Here is a 21,256-nt window from a genome sequence, read left to right as displayed (position 1 = left end):
CAATAATAACTCTAGTTTAAAAATAACCTTATTTAAATATGAACTGGGTTAGCTCGATTAAAATCCAGCCAAACACAAAAAGGAATCAAATTGAAATTGACTAATTTAATGAATCAACGGATCAACATTATCTTAATCAAACAGAACTTGACCGAACCGAAATCATCCGAACCGAAATCAACCCGACCCAAATTCATCCGACCCGAAATTAACCCGGTTAAACCCGTTTTGGACCCGATCCGAATTTATCCGAACCGAACATGAACCGATTTAGAGTTGATTCGACCCATATCCTACCCGGACTCGATAGACCATGACCCAAATGTGATCCGACCCGAATTTGACCCGACCCGAGCCGATCCGAATTATAAGAATAATTTTGACCCGAATATATCCGACCCGATCAGACCCGACCCAAACTCCATCCGATTATCCGAATTGACACCTCTAGTCATAAATTCAAGTATGGATTTCCCTTACCTCCTCATTCTTTACTACTCCATATTATTTAGATAGTATAACTATAATTTCTCACATACATGTTAATTAATCTAAGTCTATCTCATTTTAATTGATTTTTATTTTAAAGTAAAAAGATAGTGTATGTTAATTGTTTGTTGTCATACATGATATAATAATAAAGAAAATGTGTCAACTAAAAAAGAATGAAAAAGTATAAATGAGTGGTTGTCGTATCGAAATTTAATAAAGCTTCTTGGATCTCCTAAAGGGCAAGAGAGACATCTTATTGGATAAGAACATAATCTAGAGAAGAAGGGGGGAAAAAATGCAGATAGGATAAGGAAGAAACATTGGAAGGAAAAAACATTAGCCACAAGTCCACAACATCATGGCCACCATATTCTCAGGCTCAGCACTAGTCTCCACTTCCACATCCACCTTAACAAAACCACCCCAAACACCAAACAAGGCCACACCAATTACCTACTTATCCAAGGCAGCACCTCAAACTTCTAATAACAAGTTAACAACCACATTAACTGCCATCGCCACGGCTGCAGTTGTCCTATCCAGCTCCCCTCCAGCGCTGGCTGATTCCACAGCTGCATACAACATCTACTATGGTACAGCAGCAAGCGCCGCGAACTATGGAGGTTATGGCGGGAATTCAAGCAAGAAAGATTCAGCAGAGTACACATATGAGGTCCCTCAAGGTTGGAAAGAGAGGCTTGTTTCTAAAGTAGAGAAAGGTACTAATGGCACTGACAGTGAGTTCTATAATCCTAAAAAGAAGACTGAAAGAGAGTATTTAACCTTCTTATCAGGGTTTAGGCAACTTGATCCTATTCCTAAAGATGTGGTGCTTAATAACTTAGCATTATCTGACGTTCTTTTGCTGGATCAGATTTCTAATGCTGAGTCTCTTACCTCTCGAGATAGGAGGGATGAGAATGGTCAGCTGTATTACGATTACGAGATTGATGGTGTTGCTACTCACAGTTTAATCTCTGTTACATGTGCCAACAATAAGCTGTATGCTCATTTTGTTAATGCACCTAGTCCTGAATGGAACCGTGATCAGGAAATGCTCCGCCACCTCCACCAATCATTCAAAACTCTACTCTAGTCTCCTCCCCCTCTTCTTAGCTATGTTCGTGTACGTTTTCCTACGAGTTGGTTGATTGATTGCTTGTCATCTAGAGCTAGAGGCACATATTCATAAATATACTCACTACTCATGTTTTTCTGTATGTATTGAGTATCTTGATCTATTCAAACAATAATTCCCGCAGTACGTAATTTCAGGTTAATCTTTTTGGATTATATATGGTGTTTGCTGCTATATTATACAAGTAACTAGTATTATCTGATCTCTTCCCAATTAAGTGATGATTTATATAGAATTAGGGATGGAAAATGGTTGCCAAATTCTTCTAGCAACAACATTAAAGCCCAAGGAAGCGATTCCCTAAACAAAAGATACAGCAACAAGAACATCGGCACAACAGCTCAATATGTCAATCTGTAATACTTTCATGAAATTGGACTCAGGAACGAATCAATTTTACAGAGCAGATAAATATAATCCATATATACGAAGCATAAAACAAATTTTCTAGTTTTAGTGCATACCATTGACCACAATTTATGTGATTTCTGATCCCTGAACAATGTATGAATTCAGATGGATTATTATACCAATTGCACATACACCGATCAGTGAAATACAAGTAACAAGCAATGTAACGAAGTAACGAAAGCTTAAGCATTTCAAGAATTGATTGAAATGGAGCACATATATTCCATTTTAAACTCGGATGAAGTGTGTACAAGCTAAGGTTCACTATTGTGAGATGTCAACATGAGTCGGTGTCTTATAAGTGAAATAGACATAGATCTAGTTAATACATAGTGAAACCATCATCATATGAGACATGATATCCGTGCTGACAAGGTGGTGCATTTTCATCATACTCGGAACAACAGCTCCATCTTTTTTTCCAGTTTGCACTACCAGTGTTAGGCCGGTTGTTTACCTCATTCCACTTGTAGACAATGATGCCGGAGCCGTCAGTCCATTCTCCGTCTATACCCTGGTGAGGTGGAGCAAGTGAAAATAATCCTTTTTCCCCTGTCAAGTGAGCATGAATTCAGTATTCTTTTCTCCCCGGTCCTTATACATGTACTATGCATGTTAAAACTTGTGAATTAAACCCAAAATAGTGGTGCAAATGTCAAATAATCAAGATAACACCTGCAAATTCTATATTTTACAATGCTATTAAGTTTAAATAACGGTATACTCTCAGACGCTTTGTCCCTTGATTAATATATTTGCTCGGCATTTCCTTCAAAAAAAAAAAAAAAAAAAAAAAAAAAAAAAAAAAAAGTTACTGTGGCAGGTTATGTATTCAGATTTTCACTATGTACAATGAAGAAATGTATACAACAAGATATATTTTGTAAATGGATTCTATATACTAGTACGAGTAGATATTAATTTAGAAATGCATAACAAAATCATGCACACTTGTGATTAATGTTTTGTATTTGATTGAATTTAATCCTTCGGCTTCCTCACATCTTGCATTAAAAAAATGATTAAATTCAGTCGAAAGAGAAACATAAATACAAATAAGGAAAGTAAAATAATTGAAATCTCAATAAATCACAAAATGATTGAACTAATCGGTGTAATGGAAGGAAGAAATAATTGAATTGAAATTGGAATTGGAAGGAAAAAAGAAATAGAAACAAACCGGTGATGTGACCATGAAACGAACAAGCCGTAGGAGAATTAAGACGAGGATCATACAGAGTATTGCATCTCAAGCACAGCTTCTTCAAATTTGTATTTGTATTTGAATTTGAATTTGAATTAGAGTAAGAGCAGCAGATGTTTACAGGGCGATGGTTCCGGAGATGAGACGTGCTGCCAATTGTAATCCTGGTAGGTTCGAAACCACAAATTGGAGACGGGAAGGAAATGGATATCAGATTCTTCCAGTAATACTGTGTCTGAACCATTTTTTTTTTTTTTTTTTTTATGGGTTTGGTGTTGGCCAAATATGAAAGTAATACACGAGCTTCGATAACAGGCCCACCATTTTTCAACTCCGACCCTGCCCACTTCAATCCATTTTGCCCCCCCCCACCCGCCCGCCCGCCCGCCCGCGTGTGTCTGCCCTTATATAGGTCTATAGCCTATAGGACATTAGGAATTTAGGACACAATGTGTTCAATATTTTCCTATCCCTAATTTATTTCGACTGAGGGTTTGTTCTCTTCATCTTAATTTCAGTTCACTTCACTTTCTAATTTCTTTCTCTCATCAAATATTCATTTCAACTCTATTTAGTTCAGTTCAGTTCAATTTCTATCAGTTCGGCTCAGTACATTAGAACAGGCCCTAACTCAAACAAAATTTTTTTTTTTAAACCAAACAAAATATTTAATAGAAAACACAGTTTTTAAAAGTTTTGAAAATATAAATTTCAATTAACTTACCAATAAATAAATTAAATTAAGATAAGTTTGATTATATTGTACTCCGTAAATTAAAAGACAACCACTAGATTTAGAAAGGAGGTTTTTTTTTTTATTTTTGGCACCTTAATTTTTTACTCACCTCTACTTAAACATGTAGCATTGCAGCCAAACATCAATTGAAGAATTATTTTTTGGCTCATCAACGACAATCCAAATTAATATTTACCATGTCTTAAGTCTTAACGTGTACTTTAATGTCATGTTTTACTTGTTATTGTTAAAAAAAAAATGTAGATGAAAAAAATAAATAAAAAGAAAAAAAGAAAGCACATATGATTATATGATGGATAGATCCCTCGCTCTCATTGAATACTATTCTATTATGGAGTGTTGCTTAACTAACATTGCCAAGTGTTGTAACCCTGCCAAACTATGTATTTGTACTTCATTAAACTTTTGCTATTGGCCAGAAATCTATTGTTAGGACATCACAACTTCACAAGTACTAAATTTCCTTTTTTTATAAAAAAGAAAATAAATCAAGGGCAATTATCTGCAGCAATTAGGGAGTAAACAAAGCCAGAAATAACAACGCAAATAATTTTACAGCATATACTACACAAAATCAATAATGATTGAAGAAAAAAACAGGGAAAAAAAAAAAAAAAAAAAACTCAAGTAAATATGTATGAATAACGTCAATCATAAGCTAGAATCAGCATCGGAAGCATGAGGTTCATCCAAGCATTCATCCAATCCATTAACTCCAAAGGCAAAATGACCATGACCAAAGGCCTTAATATGGTCTTTTAAAGACCTCTTGTGCTTAAAATCGGAGCCACAAACGCAATACCATACCCTTCCACAGTTCTTTTCGTGGGTTCTCCAGTCCCCTTTCACGGCGAATGCCTTGCTACATTTCCTGCACGTGAATGGTTTCACGCCATGCTTCCTTTTATAGTGTGTTTGCAATGTTCTGAAATCCTTGAGAGGCCGCGATCTTGGGTGCTCTATGTTATGCTTGCATCCAGGTGCACAACAATAGCATGGGAGTCTTAGCATTGGTGTTGGTTGGGCACCCTTCAGTGATTCTGGCCCTCTTCTGTATTGAGAACCATGCCCCCACATGTGCATCTACAAAATCAAATCAATATTATACATTCGACTTTAGTATTAAATTATTAACCAAATCCAAATCATCTGAGTGATAATTGAGAAAGCTTAGGAAACAAATTTATTGTTTATATTGTTGCAGAACTTAACATCATATTAGTAATCAAATATATTCAACACATATTTTATAATAGCTTAAGTGGTTAGAGCTTTCCGCCCAAATATCTTGGGATCGATTCTCATCACCTAATCCTGTGACTCTTTAAAAGCCAAAAAATAATAAGTCCGTCTAAGATATAATTCGTATCATGAAAGTAATACAACCTTCTCTTATGCGCGTAGTTAAGATAATCTTTGTTGTGGGTGCAATTCTATTTTCCTGTATGTACTTCTTTCATTTTGTTGTTCAATGAATTAATTGGAAATCTTATTTATAAAACTGGTATACATATAACACTGGAGTAAAGGTAGAGTAGAGCTATATGCCTATATATAGTAGTTTAATAAACATGGAGGCATTGATTTAATTAGGAATACTATGTATGTGATTGTTTGTACTAAACCTAGACAGACAAGTATTTATGGATTTTCGTGAAAACAATAGACAACTCAATCAAAGTGGTCTAAATTTTACCCTGAGAAAAAGGCTCAGCTCGTTATGTGTTAGTAATAAAACCCTTGATACTATTACTTCCTGCAAATTCTCAGTATCTCAGACTATCAATACACCAAAGTCTGTGTGTGACAAATTGCTTCCATTTTGTGGTTCAGTCTATAAAAATTATGCAAAAATACACTGTAAAAAATATCAAAAGAGCATTATGCTTCAGAAATCCGTCAAAAAAAAACAGTACTTAATTTTGAGGATATGAAGAAACCTTACAAGCATAAGACTTGTTTTAAAATGCTAAGGCCTTGTTTGGTTGACTAAATATTTTGTGGGATGTTAAAATTTCCATGAATCTCATTTTCGCCCTCTTATTTAGATGACACAAAAAAAGTGAAAATGGGGACAATGAAAATTCATGGGAATTGTGACTTCCCACAAAACATGGGAATTCACTTACCTTACCCCCAGTAAGTTGAAATTCCCATAGGAATTTACTTCCTCCATTCTTAACCAAACCAATTTGTTGAATTCCCATAATTTTGATGATGGAATTTATTTCCCACAAATTGAGATTTCAAGGGAATTTACACTTCCCTAATGAACCAAACGACCCCTAAAACTTACATTATCCTAGGGAATTTCATATCCTTAAAACATGAAAATTTAATTTGAAAGACTAACACTTAAAACTGGCAATAAATTCAACTTAATTAAAGGTTGTGAAGTATGTTAAAGAACCAACTCAACCAAAAGCTTAAACTGATGGTTGAAGCCAGGAATGTTAAAGGACCAACTCAACCAAAAGCTTAAGCTAATAGTTTGGTTGATCGAATTACATGAATATGTTTTATACTCTATCAAAGTGTGAAGAAATTCAATTTCAGAAAAAAAAAATAAATAAATAAAATGCAGCTAAGCAATCGCTCTGACATTATCAATAAGTTGTACTCCGTATTTTATATGTTTGTTCAATTATTAACCAACTTTCAAGTATTCTAATATCTCAAGAAGTTAATTAAGTACAACATTTATATCAATACTGCACGAACACACGGTACTTGACTAGACAATCAGTTAGAAATAGGTTAATTATCCATCTGATATACAATCATCACATTCTACTTTGCAAGCCAGAAATTTGATTATAGATGAAGTTGGAGCATAATTCAAGAGATGATTCAAAAATAGTGTATTCGATTTTCATTTATGTTGAATTATTATTAGAAAGACTCGGTCAATATTTACAACACTCAGGTGCATCTAGAACCCTAAAATAAAAATCAATTACGATTAAAAGTTTAAAACAATCTGAATTGAATGAATAATGCAGTGTAATCAAATTCAGAGTCAATTAAATAAATGGATAAGATTAATTAAAAATTAGGTTTAGGGTTGAGAACCTTGAAGCAATAAAAGTAATTACTACCTCCAATTTTTATCAATTGCAACAAAGTAATTACTACATCTGTTTCTTATTAGTTGCGACAAAAGAATTTTTCATGTCTCACAGATAATAAGAAACAACGGAGGTAATATGAGAAGAAATTAAAGAAGTTTACAGGTGATAAGTTGCAAGTAAAACTGTAAAACAAAAGACGCAAATTACATAATAAAAAAGAGGGAATTGAAGGGGCAAATGATATGCATCGTATTTACCTGGAGATTGTTAAACCTGTTAAAGGATTTGGAACAAAGAGGACAAGAAAATTGGGTAGGACCAATAAGTATCTGAGAAGGGGTAGGTATCCAATACTGTATGCCTTGACCTTGGACTTGTTGTTGGACTTTCTGGGTTGTTTTAGGTACTGAACCATCATCATCTGCATCTGAACCCATTTCTGCATCTTCTTCTTTCTGATCTACACTAGAGGGCTGTGTAGGTAGCCCTATGTGAAGAGCCACCGTTACGCTCTCGTCGTCGTCTGTTGTACTAGTGGTTGAGAATTTAGGGCTCTCGGTATCCTTACTGCCGGACCCGGATAACACCATCTCATTATTTCCATGATGATAATGGGCGGCAAGTGTTGAAGGCCCGATTAGGGTGTTGAGGAGTGGAAGTGCCTCTTTTTGATGATGAGAATTATATATGTTGTTGTTGTTGAAGGTAATTTCAGTATCATTAGTAGTTGTACAACTAGTATTCAAGTCGAAACCACCATTATTACTGCAATAATTAGAAGCTGGAAGAGGGTAATTAGTAGTAGTTGTAGCATTGTTAAGGAAATAAGGATTAGGAAGTGAAATAGGTCTAGTAGAAGGAGTAGTAGTAGAATGAGTAGCAGTAGTAGTAGTGTGATTATGAAGAGGGATGAAGTTGAAACATTTGGTGAAGATATTGGAATTGCAATAAGCTGGATCACTCATTTGTGTAGAAGAAGATGAGATTTATCTTTCGAAATCTAAATCGATTATTGTTGTTAAGGTAGGAGTTGTATGTATCACTTTTGAAAATATACCACCAGTAAAGTAGACTAGTAGTAGTAGAAGAAGATTATTTATAAGTAGTGTTACATCTGCCACTCTCACTACTACTGCTTCAATTCACCATTATTTATCAGAGGCAACTCATTTATAAATACTCCGATCCTTGTCGTATGATTAAAGTTTTTCTTTTTATTTTTTCAAAAAAAGAAAAAAAAAAAAAGCAAATTGACAGACGAAAAAGAGTGAGTGAGAGAAAGAGAGAGAGAGACAGTTTCTGGGCATGAGAAGGACAGATAGAGAAAAAGAAGAGTAAATATAAATGTAAAATAAAGGATAAGTACAGTAACATAGAATGTAAAAGAAAATAGAAAGTTTTACCCTCCTCAGAATCTCAGATATATAGATCAGTCTTCTTCACTCGATCATCATGATTCTCCTTCTATTAATAATATTAAGAGTAAAAAACATAAACGCCGTTTGTATGTACTTAGCTTTTAAGTTAACACATTGAACAAATAGATATTCTATTTTTATTTTTCTTATTCCAATTGAAGAACTCGTAGATTTTTGCAGAGTCATTATATTGTACGTCTTAGACTCATTTCATGCAGCTATATTAGCTTAGCTTGAGCTAGTACATTGTACATTCAGTTATTCAGTCAACTCCCCAAAAGCTATTGATTTGGTTTTTGTGCAACTACACTATTCACTCATCCCCCTCAACTACTCTGCAACTATTTCTACATTGTTATATGAATTAACTCAACCATAAACTTAAACTAATGGTTGAGCTCCAAGAATGGTTTTTACTCTGTTGATGTTTTTAAGTGCCTCATTTTGATGTTTACACTATTCACGTACACTATTTTGACCAATATTTATACTCTGTATATAAGATCAATTGTAATCCTATAAGTACTTGTTATACTATATCTGTTACATATTATTTGTAACGTTACTTTATGTAAAATCACTAATATGAAACCGTGTGGCAAAATATAATCATCTCAATATAAAATTTTTGAATGAATATAATTACTTTTTATACAAATTATATTTATGGCTAATGGAAGATCTTGCAGTCAAAGTTCATGCTAACAAAGATATCGGTCAAATTAGAACACTTAAAAAACACATCAGGGTATAAAAATCACACCCTCCCAAGCTCTCGCATAAGAGCTTTTAAACTTGAAGTGTAAATACAACATAGGTCACCTTTACGGCTATACCTAATTGAAGATCAAGATTGTATATTCTATCATTATATATTTATAATATTGACACTTCTTCGATTCATTTGAAACTTCAATTTAATTTCTTTGTGAGTAAGTAAAAGTGTAAAACACATAAAACACTTGTCTCTCACATTCTTACTTCAAGTTGGTTTGATTATCGTTTCTCTGCCAAAATCATTTAGCCTTCAGAGACAAAAGTAATATGTACTACCTCCGATCATAACACTTTCTCCATTTTAGTTGGTTCTTAATTAATTAAATTCCTTATACACTTTCACTTAATTTATTCCATTTTCTATAAACCCCGTTTACGACTTAACCCATAATATTTTTACAATTTAGAAGCATGATTAAAATTAGTAATTTATGCGTAGCATTTAGAAGTAATTTAACAATTTATATTGAATGAATATTAATAATTACTTTGTACTTTGTAATACTTTGTAGTGGTTTCACTAAAGGTCAATCAGCATATGATTTTACTAAACATATTTTTAAAACAATTAAGGTTATGTTTAATTCATACTAATATGGATTGTTTTAATCTTATACTTCATCAGTTTTACAAAGTATAGTATAATTTGATTTGGTCTAATTTTTAAAATTTGACCAAACTTTAACCTAATTTATACAATCAAATAATATATAATTAAGATTCATATCAAAGTGTGCGTGTACTTTCTAAATATGAAATTTTTATAATTTTTTAATTATAAAATTAAAGATATTTAATTATAAATAAACACAAATAAAAATATCAAATTAGGTGATCTAATTATGTCAAGAATATCAACGAACTTTAATATAAAGAAAGTTGACTTGAACTGAATAAAGTCTAATAATCATATAGCTTGCACATAAGTCAATATAAACGGTTGGTAAAAATATATTTCCTCTATTACATAATAATTAACACATTTGAGCTTTTTTCAATATTCTTACAGTAGTATCAACTTTTACTATATTTTTTGCTAGTTTATTAAAAACGATGATGCGGGATTTGAACCCATGACCTATCATATACATAGTAACATACTACGTATATATTAATATATTATACATGAGTAATTGAGTACTGCTATATGATAAGGGAAATGGGTGGATTTGGATTGCCATAAGTTGTAAAATATGATCTCATTTATCCTTACTAAGAATAAGGCAAATAAGCTAGCTAGTTTTACTCATAGTAGTGAGAATTGGGAAACCAAGCTTTCTCATGAGTCATAATCAAAAAGGAGACGCTAAAATTCAGGAAGATGTCGCCTGCAGTTGGCCCATAATCACTCAAGCCCTTCTATACCACCCAAAAGAATGGATATGGTGTTGTACAATATACCATCTTTTCTAGATATTAGAATTTTCTAGCACTCCCATTTAATATTTGACACTTTGAGAACTTGTACAAAAATTATAAAAATGAAGATTTGGGACAAGTTTTTTTCTTGTCGGTACCAACTCTATTTTGACACTTGGAAAGTTATTCTCTTAAAATATACCCGTACAAAGTAATATTTTAAAGTTAAGACGTATATGACATGATTTAAGTATCGGTACAAAAGAAATTAATATCTAATTTTATCATGGATATTCTACCCAAAATCACTTGACCTTATCCTAGCTAATTATTAAAGCGACTATATACCAACCGAACCAACTTAACAATCAATGTTTGTAATTGATATATATATATACATTTTTTTTTTTTTTGGTGTTTAGAGAGCCACAAATGCGTGGGTGAAAATCGATCCCAAGATCTCTTAAAATTGGGAGGAAACTCTAACCACTTGAAATATCCCTCACTCTTTGTAATTGATAATTATTGTTTTATTAAAACAAGCATATTAACAATAATATAACCGAAATCAGTGACCCAGCCTCATCACTTGAACTCAAAATCAATATGAACAATTCTAACTTGAAAATAACATGACTTGAATTGACTCAGTTAATCCGAACGACTAGATATATTTTATTCTTATTACCTCTTATGAAGAACAAAATATACTTGTGGCAAATAAAATTGAAATCTTAATAGTTTGACCGTACCACATATTATTCTATGAAACAAAAAAAAATGGTGTACAATATGTTATTAATTTAATGGGAAGAGGAAATCTAGGAAGGTTGAAAAAATGATATAACCCATGAAGAGAAGTCGTACGTAGTAGAGATTGGTTTGACCAAAATGCATGTTTCTATAAGCTAGATAGATGTGTTACCAAGACAGCACGAGTGCGTACTCGAGTGAAGTGTAATGGAGTTCCCAATTAAGTCCCAAACGTTTTCAACTTTTGAGTACTTACTTACTAGGTGGTGTTTTTTTCAAGTAGCTTTGTCTTGTCTCTTGCTCCTTGCTCCTTGCTCCTTTCAACTTCCACTCGATCTACTAACTAAACAAATTCATGAATTCCTATAAATTAAAGCTTTAATCGAAACACTAGAAAGTGGAAACACTTGCCTTTTAGAATCTTGCATGCAATGGTTTTTGATCTTGGATAAGCATTTTTTTTTTTAATTAGCTAACACTACTCGTATAGCCGTATTGTAATAGCTATTGTATGTACATAGGGGTGCATCTGAGCATGTGCAGGGTGGTCGATCGCACATGATCTCTAAGTGAAACTGCTATAAAAGAGCCTCAATTTTTAAAATTTACTTATACAAAGTTAAGAGAAAACTTGTTAATCAATAATCTATTCTTCAATTTTATCATAATATCTATAATTTAGTAAATTATTTTTCTTAAAGAAATTATTTTAGGGCCTAATTTTTTAAAAAATTGCACTAGGACACTTTCAGTCTTAGGGCATGTTCTCATTGACTGAACTAAACTTAATTTAACTTATTAGAGCTAAATTGAACTGAATTTATTAGAGCTGAACTAAACTGAAAATAATCTGATGAGAACAGGGCCTTAGCGTTTGTAGCCTCACCTCTGTACGTACGTAACAGGATCCAATATCCTAATAGTGCTTAATAAACAAAATCTAAGCACCACAACGAGCCCTAATTCTGCTAATATAGTACGGAGTAATAGACTTGCTGGATTCAGCTCAATCATTTAAAATTCTACTTGATTTTTTTTTTTTTTTAGAAAAAAATTCTACTTGTATATACGAAGTACTAAGCAACTAGCTAGTATTGGAGTAGGTTGAAAAGTGATTTTGACACTCCCATAGTATTTTTAGTTACTCTTTTGCTTTAGTAATATTACTAATATTGTTATTTTCTCACGTTTAGAAATGTCAAAATCATTTGGGGAAGTAGCCACCACCACTAGAGGAGTACTCCGTAGTGAACATTGAAGAAGAGTACTGTTTATAGTGTTGTACAGCTTGTCATATCACATGATTGCACTGATACAAGGAATGTCAATTGCATAAACCTGGTCAAACACTTGTACTCTAATTATTACTTCTTGCATGTATTTCTCCTCAACCTTTTGTGTTCTTTTGCTTAGTTATTGCGGTTGATTTTGATCTTGATAAAAAAATTTAAATTCTTATAAATGCAACAATTACATCCTCCCAAAATATGAAAAGATATATACGCACATATGACGTATCAAACTATCAATCTATAACTAACACTTCTTCTATTTTTTTTGTTGCAATGCTTTTCTTTTCACGCTTGCTGATACATGTTCTTAATATTAATATCTTTAACTATCAATATGTAAAATTATAAACATTTGATATTAAAATTGTATAAATCGACACGAATCTAATAAGATCCCACATAACTGTATTTTTATTTAACTATAAATCGTCAAAATGAAATACATGAATAGCGTAAAAGTCTAATTGTTGCAACTATAAGAATGGAGGAAAAATAGCAGGCGTTGACATCATCTCATCTTACAATTAGACACATGTCATGTTGTCAATTTGTCATTAAAAAAATTTCCTCTAAAAGTATAAATGATGTCATCATTCAACGATTTTATTTTTGTTTTTATTTTATTATGAAAAATAATAATCATAGCCTTTAGAGCTATGTATAAGAAGCTAAAAGAAAATATTAAACATTAATTACACTAATTTGCACGTGATTTTGTCATGAATTTTCAACTTAATTTTATTTTAAAAAGTATATTTAATACTTATATATAGCCCTAAAAGCTACATATATTTTCAAATATGCATCGCACAAGACTAATTTGGTTATTTTCTAAAACTATAATTATACTTCATACGGAGTATAATTTGTATAATTGATACGTTTTAGGAAGGAAAAAAAAAAGTGTCATTATATTCTTAATATATTATTGAATTAAAACATAGTATACAATATCAAAATACTTTCTCCGGTTCGTATTATATGCAACTTTGGTGTAATATTTGTGAGATATAAAAAATTCTAAAATTGCATATAATACAAAACGGAGGTAGTATTAACTTTATTAATAAATATTAATGATTGAAATTATATGTTCTCAAACATGAAACTCATTCAATTTTAAGGAAACATATTGAACATAAAATATTCTTTAAATTGGAAAAATAAAATAAAAAATAGAAAATGAAGAGAGGGGGCCAAAATAGATAAAAGTGAAACAGTAGAAGCAGAGAAGACAGAAAACAGATAGTGAGGAAGAGACAAAGAGGTAGAGATGGGGATTGATTATAAATTCTGGAGAAAATTAAAAGTGGGAATATGACAAATATAATAATAATAATACGAAGTACTCACTTATTTATGTGAGTATTAATAAGATGTTAGGAAAATGGTGCATGGGCGTGTCAAATGTCAAAAATGAAAAATGAAAAATGGAAAATGGAAATGACAACAAGTAACTGTTCACATAAACACCTGACGTCAGTTGAAAACGATCTTCACCTTCTCTCCCTTCCTGCTGGGTGCAACCCGAAAGAGACTGCCCCTGCGGCCCTGCCCATTTTTTTATTTTTTTTTATTTTTTTTTATTTTTAACTTATTATTATTGCTTTCCTCATTAAATTATACTTCTACGGTTCTACTATACATAAACTTTTCTACACAAGTTAACATTATCATAAAATTTTAGGTTGTTTAATTTATTTATTATGATACTCAAATTTATTTTTTATAAAGATATAAAGTACATTATCATTCAAATTAAATATGGAGTATAAATTTTTTGACATACGCTTAATCAACATTAATATTAATTAGTTGGATTCACCATGTATTTTAAAAGTTAAAAATATAGTGCTTGTATTTGTATGGGATGTTACCGGCTATCAATAATCCGATATGACCTAGGTAATGGGCAAGATTTGTGAACATGTGCGGATGGGCCTATCTGGCATCACCCTTATCGGCAAAATATTTAGGCCCACGTAAAGAGCTGATTCCGATCACGTGGACACCTTTCATCCACTTCACAAGATTTGGCACTCCCTCATATTTCACTTCTAAGTTATGATTTAATTACTCTCAAATATTCAAATTACCTTTTATACCCTTTTCGAAGGTAGCTAATTAGTGTTAATTGTGCAGGTATCAAATTAGACAAGTTAAGAGATCTTTAAAGGCATCAAGGCATAAGTTTCCTATCCATATCGAAACAGTATTTAAAAAAGATATATAGCATAATAATAACGACGCGACCGGACACGGGAGCAAGAAGCATTAATCACAAAGAAGCTAAAGAATGAGTAATTGTGAGGTGACAATATAAACATGTATCCTTAGCATGTATCATATGTATGTGTAAGTTAATTGATGAATAGTGAAGTGGTGGAATGAATTGGCATTATTAAGCAAGAATAAAAGCACGCAAGTAGTAGCACACTACATACATACAAGATACAATTGCAAATAGAGGGAGAGGAAATGAGGAAGAGGGGCCGGGGACAAAAGGGAAGAGGTGCTGCACCCTCTGAAACTGATAGCTAGCTTGCATGCATTTGGTCATCACTCTCACTACTCACCCTTATCATTATTGTTATTATTATTATTATTGAATTGATATTATTATTACTTCTACTTCATAAAATACACCAACAACACTTGAATTGAAAGGTGTGGTGTAAATTCCATGTTATTTACTGCCCCTTCATTTTAGACAATCAAGATATGGCTGGGACACTTTCCATGTGCTTCCACTTCCATCACCTCTATACCGCCCTAATACGTTCTACCTTAATTTATACCCCAATTTATCAACACTATTATTCCCTTTTTTAGAATTACTAAACTTTTTTCACCTTAACTAATAAGGCCTATTTTCATATTTTGTACCAAGTAATAAGTATGTTACTGTATTACATTATGGATTCCAATTACCTTAGCAGTAGTCCGGTATATGTCACATCATGATTCATTCCCTCCCAAAAACGGAGGGAGTACGTATGTAATTTTTTGCCAACTATACATGGAAATTGGTTAATTACTCATAAGACATGTAACGAATTCTCTGAGAAATGAGAATGTTAGATTTCGGGAAAACTCCTTGGGTTGGAGTGTGTACCATTGAATAATATATATAGAGTTACAATACTAGTCCTAATCATGTTAGGAAACCTAGTACGATAAGAATACAAACTATATCACAAATATATACAAATATATCCTACTCTGCGACAAATATTATAATAATCCTATAATATCTATCACACCCCCACAGTCGTAGCGGGAGGAGGGCGTACGCTAAGACTGGATCTAAAATCCAGAAATAAATCTCGTGGTAGGCCTTTAGTGAAAATGTCTGCAAACTGATATCTCGAAGGGACATGCAGAACCCGAACTTTACCCATAGCGACCTTTTCTCGAACAAAATGTATATCCATCTCCACATGTTTGGTGCGTTGGTGTTGAACTGGGTTGCCAGAAAGGTAAATTGCACTGACATTATCACAATAAACAATAGTAGCCTGCCGTAGAGGACAATGTAACTCAAGTAAAAGATTACGAAGCCAACACGCCTCTGAGACAACATTCGCGACGCCTCGATATTCTGCTTCTGAACTCGACTTAGACAGAATATGCTGACGCTTAGATGACCAAGACACGAGGTTGTCCCCAAGGAAACAACAATAGCCCGATGTGGACCGTCGGGTATCGGGACAACCTCCCCAGTCAGCGTCAGTGTAAGTAATAAGTCGATGAGAAACAGTCGGATATAAATGTAAGTCGTGATCAATGGTACCCTGAACATAACGCAGAATGCGTTTCAATGCCTCATAGTGAGGTTCCCGGGGATCATGCATAAAAAGACACACCTGTTGTACCGCATATGAAATATCTGGCTAGTAAAAGTGAGATACTGAAGAGCACCTGCCAAACTGCGATACAAAGTAGGATCCCGAAAAGGTGGCCCTGCATCTGCACTAAGTTTGGACTTAGTGTCAACTGGAGTGGCTGCAGGTTTACAAGAGGTCATACCTGCACGCTCTAAAATCTCATGTGCATACTTTTCCTGTGAAAGTAGCAAATAAGAAGGTTTTCGGGTTACTGCAATACCCAAAAAATAAATCAGAGAACCCAAGTCAGTCATAGGAAACTCGGTTTGTAACTGAGATATGATCCCTGCACGCAACCTGTCAGATGAGGTAGCTAATATAATATCATCAACATAAAGAAGCAAATATGCCATATCATCACCCTGTCGGAAAGTGAAGAGAGAAGTGTCACTCTTAGAAATGACAAAGCCCAACTTAATAAGAAAATTTGCAAAGCGTTGGTACCAAGCTCTGGGAGCTTGCTTTAAACCATAGAGAGCCTTGCGGAGACGACAAACATGATTGGGCGTTCTCTGATTTAGAAAACCCGGAGGTTGATGCATATAAACAGTTTCTTTCAAGTCACCATGTAAAAAGGCATTTTTGACATCTAATTGATGTATCGACCACTTTTTAGCCAAAGCTAAGCTGAGAACAGTACGAATAGTGGCCGGTTTAACTACCGAACTGAAAGTCTCATCACAATCCACACCAATTTCCTGCGACCTGCCATCACATACAAGACGAGCTTTGTGCCTTTCAAGGTCACCATTAGACTTGTATTTATGCTTAAATAGCCACATACAATTAACAACATTCACCCCCGCAGGCCTAGGCATCAATTCCCATGTCCCTGTTTTAATTAAAGCACTATATTCATCATTCATCGCCGCATTCCAATTATGGTCATTTAAAGCTTGTTTATAGGACTTTGGAAGTGGTGATTTATGAAGATGGGGACCCGAAGGTTGAACTGTGAGGTTACAATATTTCGGGTTTGGTTTAAAAATACCACGTTGACTACGGGTGACTCGGGGAGAGGGAGGTGGTGGCCGAGTGGGTTGTACACCACGCAAAGGTGGCGGGGTATAAGCTGGTGTAGTGGTCGCTGGGCTGCTAGGTGCAACTGGGCTGGACAGAGGAGATTGCGGGCTTGCCGCGGCAGAAATTGGGCTGTCGCAGCCCAGCTGCGATGTGGGCTGGTGAGAAGGGGAGTGCGGGGTTTGCAGGGGGGTGACTGAGGTTGGATTTGGGCCTCGGTTTTGAGTTGTGGTTTGTGAGCCACAATTTGGAGATGAAGGAGAGGGTGGGCCGTGGTATTGGGCTGTGGTTTGTGAGCCACGGCTTTGGGTAGGAGAGGGAGTTTGGGCTGTTTGTTGCGGGCTAAGTAAATGGGGATGCAACAAATCTGGTGATGGAGAATCATCCACCAAAAAATCATAATCATTACTACAAAAATGTGCTAGATTCCGAAAGGGGAAGGTAGATTCATCAAAAGTGACATGACGTGAGATTATAATTTTATTGGTGGTGATTTCAAGACACATATACCCTCTATGGTCAATGGGATAGCCCAAGAACACGCATGGTGTTGAACGAGGAGCTAATTTATGTGGAGCTATAGCAGACAAGTTAGGAAAACAAAGACACCCAAAGACACGAATGTGATCATACGAAGAATTGTACGCTTAATATTATTAATTGTACGAATCATACGTTCAGCTTTGCCATTTTGGGAAGATGTGTGAGGACAAGAGAAGCGGAAAAGCATCCCATGGTCAATACATTTTTGCTTAAATGAGTCATTATCAAATTCCCTACCATGATCACATTGAAAGCATTTAATTTGACGTTCAAATTGGGTTTCAACATATTTTCGGAAATTGATAAAGGATTGAAAAGCTTGAGATTTGTATTTTAGAGGAATTGTCCACACAAAATGAGTATGATCATCTAATAAGACTAGATAATATTTGTGACTTTGAGCACTACGAATGGGAGATGTCCATAAATCGGCATGTATAATATCAAAAGCACAAACTGTAGTATTATTAGAATTATCAAAGGGTAGTCGAGTATGTTTTCCTAATTGACATGAATTGCAAAACGTGGAGTCATGCTCCTTATTACAATAAATATGATTTTTAGACTTAAGATAGCTAAAAATTTGAGCTCCAGGGTGTCCTAGACGACTATGCCAAGTAGAAGGTGAAACAGCAGTGAGGGAAGTAGCAAGACAGGTTGACGGAGTGGACTTGGTGGTTCGGACTGGATATAGGTCTCCCGAACTATCACATCTCGTTATGATGTTCCCCGTACGAAGATCCTTCACAGAAAAACCAAAAGGATCAAACTCAATAGACACAGAGGTAAATTTACGGACTGAAATAAGGTTCTTTATGAGTTGAGGTGCTAGGAGGACATCACGAAGGACAAGAGGTGTTTTAGTATGGGGAAGGGTGCTATGACCATAACCCGTTACTGGAATACGATGACCATTACCAACTAAAATATGATTTTTAGTGCTTAAATTAAAAAAGGGTAAGAGATTACCAGCGTTATTCGTCATGTGAGAAGTTGCACCCGAATCCACGTACCACTGATTGTCGGGATTTGGAAGAGTCATCGTGGAGAAAGAAGATGCCAATTCCGTTGGTGTCATGGGCTGCCCATATTGGGCCGCGTATGCTTGCTGGGGTCTGGGCTGACCGAGGATGGATTGTTGTTCCTGGACTGGAAATGGAGCAGGTGGCCTGGCCCAAGTAGCTTGTTGAGCCCACTGCTGAAAACTTGCCCACAGTTGCTGCTGAGTTGGGCCTGCTTGATTGGAAGGAGTGGACTGGGCTTGGGCCGTTTGTGGCTGCTGAGAATTGCCACGCCCTCTGCCTTTTCCCTTAGTCTTGCCTCCCCTCCCTTTGCTGCCACGTCCACCGCCACCACCACCCCTGCCCTGCTGCTGCGGTGGCTGCTGCTGTTGGGCGGCTGCCGCGGAGGTGGTGGTGGTGTTGTTGACTTGCGCCACAAAGGCTTGCCCGGAATTTTCTTTAGCCGATTTTCCTTGGGTTGGAGTGTGTACCATTTAATAATATATATAGAGTTACAATACTAGTCCTAATCATGTTAGGAAACCTAGTACGATAAGAATACAAACTATATCACAAATATATACAAATATATCCTACTCTGCGACAAATATTATAATAATCCTATAATATCTATCAGAGAAGATGGACGGATGGTTAGTCCTTCACTCCCTCTATCTCCCCCCCGAGTGATGGGGGTTCGATTCCTTATAGCCTCGGGTGGGAGACTGGGCCTCTCTTTGTAGTTTACTGTTAATAAAGAATATAACGAATTCTCTTTTGACACCGACACAAAATAAGATGTATTCAATATGTTGCTTGATAAGTTTTCACTTTTCAAATATGAGCTATTGATTTAATTTATTTAACTATTCAAGATAAAAATTGTCGTAAATTTACGAATTTAAAAAATGTACGTTATGATGAATTTAACAAGATATCACATACCACTTGAAATCAAAGTAATTTTATAAAAAAGATCCTTATTGAATGGGAACATACAAACGTACCTAAGTGGTACATGTAACAACTAGAGTTAAAAGAAAAGGAAAAAAAAAAAAATAGAGGTAAAAATAATATATAAAAACATATATATATACTTACATATTTTCATGACTGCAGACTTCTGACGAGCAAAAATGATAGCTTAATTGTCATTTAACAGGAGTGCGGATGATCCTGTAGAATTACTCTTGCACTGCTAATTTACACCTGCAGCAGATGGATTATGCATAACACTTAGATATTTGTTCATCATTTAACAGTTCAACACACAACAACAACATCGAGTAATGACACAATTGACACCCCTCCAAAGTCCAGGCACGCATGTCAATTTACTTGGAAGTTGGAAACACACACATATCCAACAAAAAAAATTTAAAAATAGAGAGGTGGTATATGCCACTCAAAACGATTTAACTTAAGGACCCTTATGCTTAGCTATCACACTTACTACTAAAATTTATGTTCGAGTTTTTAATAGTTTTTTAATTCAATACAAATGCTATTTTTGAAAAATGAGCGACTCGGGTTAATGTATGAACACGGGGTTATCTCTAGAGGTCATGTGGAGTGTTGCACCAACCCAAAACTAGAACTCAAGAACACAAAATCATGAGTGTGCAATCGAGATTTTTTTGAGTAAATTTCTTAGGTTTAAATGTACTCCTTCCGTTCCACTAAGATTGTCCCATAACCTTTAGTTTGCCTTTTTGAAAAGTCGATTCATTATCATTTAGGGGTTACCTTTTTGTGGTTGTATATTGTTTGTGGAGTGAGGAAGTCATACAATTAAAAATATATATATAAAAAAAAAAATTAATAAAAAATGGGTCAACAGGTTTACTAGCTAAGGCAGTTATATACTTACATTGTTGGTCTAAGATGGTTGGATCAATGTATATGAAGTTGGGCTTATTTTTAAAGGTCTAGTAAGTGACTTAAATACAATGTTTCTTGTCTCATTATGGTTGGTTGCTTGGCATGGCTGCGTGAATCGCAACGTTGGGCCTAACAACGTTGCTATAAGACATGTAAGGCCTAGTGTGTTGGGCCTAGCAATGTTGCTATGTACTCCATAAGTCCATAGTCCATAGTACTCGACTGCTCGTAGAGGTTTAATGTTATTTTTTT

The 21,256-nt window shown here is 34.6% G+C and overlaps 1 protein-coding gene and 1 pseudogene across 1 annotated transcript; one reads left to right on the top strand and one right to left on the bottom strand.

The window, feature by feature from the left end:
* The first annotated feature begins 734 nt into the window (after positions 1 to 734).
* On the top strand, positions 735 to 1,785 carry LOC145591366 (thylakoid lumenal 19 kDa protein, chloroplastic pseudogene; annotated as a pseudogene).
* Positions 1,786 to 4,086: 2,301 nt separating this feature from the next.
* On the bottom strand, positions 4,087 to 8,295 carry LOC145591365 (zinc finger protein WIP5-like). The gene is made up of 2 exons (XM_081647799.1): positions 7,331 to 8,295; positions 4,087 to 5,085 (listed from the first exon to the last, which is right to left on the bottom strand). Exons 1-2 carry the CDS (start codon positions 8,036 to 8,038, stop codon positions 4,654 to 4,656), a joined length of 1,140 nt encoding a protein of 379 aa, XP_081503925.1. The 5' UTR covers positions 8,039 to 8,295; the 3' UTR covers positions 4,087 to 4,653.
* Positions 8,296 to 21,256: the final 12,961 nt, after the last annotated feature.

The sequence above is a fragment of the Chenopodium album genome, chromosome 18, assembly GCF_948465745.1.
Source record: "Chenopodium album chromosome 18, dcCheAlbu1.1, whole genome shotgun sequence".
Classification (NCBI taxonomy): Eukaryota; Viridiplantae; Streptophyta; class Magnoliopsida; order Caryophyllales; family Amaranthaceae; genus Chenopodium; species Chenopodium album.
Note: the sequence above shows the minus strand (reverse complement) of the source record. Positions and strands in the feature narration are given on the sequence as shown.